Raw genomic sequence first — 5,843 nt, 5'->3', positions numbered from 1 at the left:
AATAATTGCTTTTGTAATATTTTCCCTATAACTATTACAAAAATACAAAATAAGTATAAATAAGTATTTATATTTGTGTACAAGCTGTTTAGATTGTCAAAAAGCCTGTGTTTTTAGGGTTATTAACAAAGTTTGTGTACTCAGACCAATAATATTTGGTGTCAGAAGTTTTTGCCATGGATATTTTGTGGGTCAGAAGATAAAAAGTTTGGGAACCACTGGKCTAAACTCATGGTTTGTCATTTTTCTTTGCATTATATTAAGATTAATCATAAACTACAAGTAACTACCAGAGACATTTAGATCAGAATTAAGCACACATCTAGATTTGCACACTTTATAAAATCACAAATAATAAAATTTTAATTAATGAAATGTCCACCTGTGTCCACCAATGGCTGCTAGCTTAATCATAAAAATTAAAACAACTTGACTTAACAACAAACAGGACACATTTTCAGCCAGTTTTCATTGTTGCTCATAACAAAGCCTGATGTTTATATGGGATCCAGTTATGTGATGTCCAAGTTTACAGTATACCAGTTAAAGTGTTTTTTTTTTTTTTCAAACAAAAGCAAGACTTAATTTTTCTCCTGGATTTTTTTCTGGTAATTCCTTCTCATATGATGGTTGTCGTTTTCAGCAGACAGACCTGTAACAGCTGTAAACACCTGAGGATGCATTCATAAATATTTTTTCTGAGAGGAAAGTTACCCGGGGCAATCCTGTTGTCGTGTGCAGCAGGTCCATCAGGGAGGATGTTTTTGACCTGGAGGAACTCGTCTGGGCGGTCTCCTCCGATGATGGTGAACCCAAATCCTTGTGGACTTTTTCTAAGCGCTGTCTGCAGGATGGAACCCTGAAGCTGAGCGGGATCTTTTGTAAAACCCCGTGTTCCCTGAGCAGAATCGTCTCCTGCAGAGGAAAATGAAAAGAGATGTATAAAATAAGGAATGCAAAACATGCACTACTAAGTCTATTGGTGCACTCATACCTAGAACATTTTCTAAAACTCAATGAAATATTGAATTTGTAAATCATTCTTATGTTTCTAATTTACAAAAACAAAAAGCTGATGTACAGAAAATTAAATTAATTAACTTTTTACCACCATGGTCCAAAAAACTGTTAACTGGTTGAGGTTTAGTCTTTTTTATTTATTTATTTATTTATTTATTTATTTGCTTTCACACTGCCTGTACTGGCTGTTCATAGTCCTTCTGGTCCATTTGAACTCCTGGTTCAGAGTACATATAAGTAATTAAAGCATCATTAGTGACAAATATTCATTAGCCAAGCAATTTGAATGCTCTTTCAGCAACTCCCCTATTAAAAATGCATTTGCACTGCTAAAGTTCAAGCTACTTAACTCTCACTGTTGTCAATGTCCTATCCTTCAACATATGCAGCTGGAAGTAGACTGATCTACTGTACAAGTCTTTGCTCCAATAATAATAATAATAATAATAATAATTTATTATTATTATTATTATTATTATTATTATTATTGAAGAAGAAGAAGAAGCACTACAAATATGTAAAACTTATTTCAATTCTGCTTAAAATAAACCAAGAACCCACAACTCAAACTACAAAGTCATCCACCGTTCTTCTTGTCGTAGGTCAATGCCATGCACATAAGTGACATGATTTCATTGACTGTTGGAAAATAAACAATCACATCCATCATCAACATCTTCTACAGTATATTCACACCTGACCCGTTTGGTCCACTTTAAACAGGACCAGAGTTTGTTTCCTTTGTTTGTCCGGACCTTTTCTGCAGGTGTGAATACACTCATGCAAACCCGAATCAACTACTGGAAACAGGCGCTGTTTTGGGCTTCACGAGCCACCATCGCTATGCATCATGGTAACAACTAGCCCTTCAGTGTTGCTAAGCCTTCCACTATGCTACAAACAATAGGCCGCTGTGGGTCAGGAAATGTGGAGCATCTCGTCTTCGTTGGGTTGCAGCACACATTTGCCARCACTGYCCAAAATTTAGAAGTATAACATCGTGAAACCGTCTTTGAATGGGCTGCTCTTGAAATTTTAAATGGTATTGTAATTGTATTAACAGCACCATCTTTTTTTGGGGTCTGTGCCCGGCATTTCTGTCCAATGGGAACAGTGGCTTTATTTATATAGTCAGCTCGCAAAAAAAGCACGTGAATGCAAACTGCACCAAACACCAACAAAAAAAAATTAAGGTCATATTCACACCTGATAGTCCTGTAGACTCGGTTCGATTGGGGACCAAAACTGCAAGCTTTGTTTACATTTTCTGTTGGTGCAGTTTGAATTCACACTGCACTTTCTCAACCGAACTAAACCCTGTAAACAACCTGTTCCCGCCCTCACCTGTGGGGGCGCTGCACAAAGAACCACTAAAGGAATCAACATGAAAACCTCAGAAGACGACATGGAGCGCAACTTCCTTCTTCACAAAATGTAAACAAACAATAGTAACGTTACATTTTAGTGGTTATAGGGTTTATTTTTTGTTTTTGTCAAATGTGCTAAACAAATAGTCTTCAACGATGAGCTCAGCATGAGAGGAAGATGAGGCGGAACCACGGAGAATGTTGTTTTGCACACAAGGCGGCTGAAGAAGCTCCGTGTTAATCGAGTAGGAGCGCGTCCAGCTCCACAGTCATGATGTCCACCTTAAACAGTCGTCCAGCGAGGTTTTTACACCATATAAGTAAATTTAATACTGTTATTACTCAGAATGTCATGCGGTATAGTCCGCTTCCTGCTCTTGGAGCGGTCTCTGGTCCACTTGGTGTTCACACATGTAATCGAACTGCACCAGAGTTCGTTTCAATCAAACTGAGACCTAGGTTTTCAGGTGGACCAGAKTAYGCTTTTTTGGTCTGAATCAGAGTTCGATTACGCGTTCAAACCTCCAGAAACGAACCGGACTTTCCAGGCAAACGAACTAGAGTTCGATTAAATTGGACCAAACAGTGCAGGTGTGAATACGCCCTAAGTCTGTTTTTAATCCAGACCAAACAAGTGGACCAAAGGACTTACCTGGAATAGACGTCCTGAATAGACCCTAAAATACACTGAAGTATATCAAAAATGACTAAAATAATGACGACCAGTAGCTCTCACTGCAGGAATACATTCTTCCTACTTTTATTWTTTTTTTTACAAGTAAACCTTACATTGCAAATTTCCTTTGTAGTGCCAGCAGGATGTGCAAATTAAGTTTTCTCTAAAGAAGACAGAAAGTCACTCATATTAGAGTGTTTATATTAGGAAAAAGTAGAGAGGTTGATGGGACAGGAAGGAGTAGAGAGAAACAGAGCATCAATAAAGCTTTCCTGTTAGATTCTGAGTGGCTTTGTCCTGTGCTGAGATTCATCTCTGGCAGTTCCCACACTCACAGACGTCGGGACACCAGTCTCATTAGGGAGCTAGAACAGAACTCTGTCCTGTAGGCCTATGTGTCTCACAGAGTAGGACTGGTCAGAACTTCGTGGGTGTGTTTGTTTACAAAGAGCAACACAGAGCTGTGGAGCAGCGTGTCCTTCTGCATGTCATTTTACTGGAAATAACTCAGCAGAAGAATGTTGTTAAATTAGTAAGAGGTGGAGGAGCAGCTTGGCTGATTGATCATGTGAACGTTCACATCTTTCAATCACTTCCATTAAGAATAAAAAAGGAGATTTTCCTCTTCCAACTTTGTATGTAAAGTAACATCGATATGCGCTGTGCTACATTAAGAGTGCTGTTGGAGAAATTATGATAGTTTAAGCTCCTGCATCTTCAGCCCAGCTATGAAAACTCAGTCAGAAAATAGACGTTTGAAATCACAGATCAGCTGTCTCACATCTCGCATCATGGGATTTTAGGTTTGCATAACTATCTAGTCATTGGCTGATAAATGTGAATGATTAAAAAAAGAGCAACATGATTAACATGACTGYGTCTGGGCTTCACAAGTGCAAGAGTTACAGTGACAAGTGTCAAACTGTCTCCTGCTTCAGGTATGACTGAGCGCCTTCACACTGCTCCGTCAAGTTCACACCGTCAGCAGGCGGCTTCAGAGATTAGTCATTTTTTAAGTGATGTTCTGTGAACTAATTCATAATAAATAAAACTTCGWCAGCCGTGAAATCAGTCATAGAGCGCAGAGTATTGAGAAAGAGGCGAAAGTCTTCATCCAGGTTAGGCAAATAGTTAACCCAATACAGGGTCAGTGTTTATTGCTTATTTGGTGTGAAAGAAGGCTACATTTACTAATATTAAACCTCTATACTTCTGTAAGTCACAGTTTCTTTGGTTTGTTGCCATTACTGCATGAATGTGCACTGTCTGGCCAAAACAAAACGTTGCCACCAAAAACAGGTCACACACTAATATTTTGTTGGATTGCCTTTAGCTTTGATTACATATTATCTTCAAGTAAATAACCTTTAATATTTGGTGGCATAAGCCTTGCAATGACTGCCTCAAGCCTGTGACCCATCAACATCACCAAACTATTCTTCATTTGTGATGCTCTTCCAGGCTTTTCCCTCAGTTTCTGTCGGTTCTTGTTTCTTTCAGGTTTCTCCCTTCAGACTCCTCTTCAGGAGGTGAAATGCTCTATTGGGTTCAGGTCAGGTGATTGATTTGGCCAATCTAAAACCTTCCACTTTTTTACCCCCTGATGAAGTCCTTTCTTTTGTTGGCTGTATATTTTGGGTCATTGTCCTGCTGCATGATAAGATTACCGGTACTCCCGATTAGTTTGGATGCATTTCTCAGTAAATTGGCAGATAAAATGTTTCCATATGCTCCAAAATTCATTCTGTTGCTGCCATCATCAGTTACATCATCAAAAAATGTTAATGAGCCTGTCCCAGAAGCTGCCACGACATTACCTGCACCGTGCTTCACAGATGAGCTTGTGTGCTTCAGATCATCAGCAGTTATTTTCTTTCTCCACACTTTGGTTTTTCCATCACTTTGGTAGAAWTTAATCTTGGTCTCATCAGTTCATAAGATTGTCTTCCAGAGCTTTTGCAGCTCATCTCTRWAYTTCTTTRCAAGTTTCAGTCTGGTCTTCTGATACAGTACTTGTTACTGATGAGTGGTTTGCATCTTTGTCTATGGCCTCTATATTTCTGCTCTCTGAGTCTTCTTCCAACAGTGGATTGTAGTACCTTCACCCCTGAACTGTGGARGTTGTTGGTGATGTCACTTACTGATGTTTTGGGGTTTTTCTTTACAATATTTCTGTCATCAACTACTGTTTTCCTTGGCCGACCTGYTGGACATCTGTTGCTCWGTACATCAGGAGTTTCTTTCTAATTCARGAYATTTCAAATTGTTGTGCTTGCTTATGYCCAATGTTTTTCAATGGCCCTGATTGATTCTCCTTCTTTTCAGCTTCAAAACGGCTTGTTTTTCTCCCATARACAGCTGTCTGGTGTTCATGTGYCTTTAACAAGAAATACCTACTTTATAGGTTTAAACCCAGGCCAAAAAGTAGACTAGTCATGCAGAGCTATTTAATGTTTGAACAATCAACTTTAAAGGCAACACCTGGTTAATAAGAAACACCTGTCAGTCATATGTTCCAATAGTTTCGCTCACCTAAAAATGCTGTGGTGTAAAACAAACTGATATATCCTGTTTTAACACATCTACATGTAAATACCAGGAAATAAAAGCTGACATTCTGAACTCTTTTCTCCTGTTCAATCTGAAAAAGTACGATATTTGACTTGCTGTTCCAACACTTGTGGAGAAGGTGGATGGATGGATGGATGGATGGATGGATGGATGGATGGATGGATGGATGGATGGATGGATGGATGGATGGATGGATGGATGGATGGATA

The 5,843-nt window shown here is 38.9% G+C and overlaps 1 protein-coding gene across 1 annotated transcript in view; it reads right to left on the bottom strand.

The window, feature by feature from the left end:
- The window catches only part of LOC106530164 (membrane-associated guanylate kinase, WW and PDZ domain-containing protein 3), a gene marked incomplete in the record, with an annotated part of 125,785 nt that overhangs the window by 41,017 nt on the left and 78,925 nt on the right, over positions 1-5,843 (bottom strand). The window contains 1 exon segment of the mRNA XM_014025745.1: positions 715-915. Coding sequence (XP_013881199.1) covers positions 715-915 — 201 coding nt within the window.

Source organism: Austrofundulus limnaeus, unplaced genomic scaffold, assembly GCF_001266775.1.
Source record: "Austrofundulus limnaeus strain Quisiro unplaced genomic scaffold, Austrofundulus_limnaeus-1.0 Scaffold496, whole genome shotgun sequence".
NCBI classification, from domain to species: domain Eukaryota; kingdom Metazoa; phylum Chordata; class Actinopteri; order Cyprinodontiformes; family Rivulidae; genus Austrofundulus; species Austrofundulus limnaeus.
Note: the sequence above shows the minus strand (reverse complement) of the source record. Positions and strands in the feature narration are given on the sequence as shown.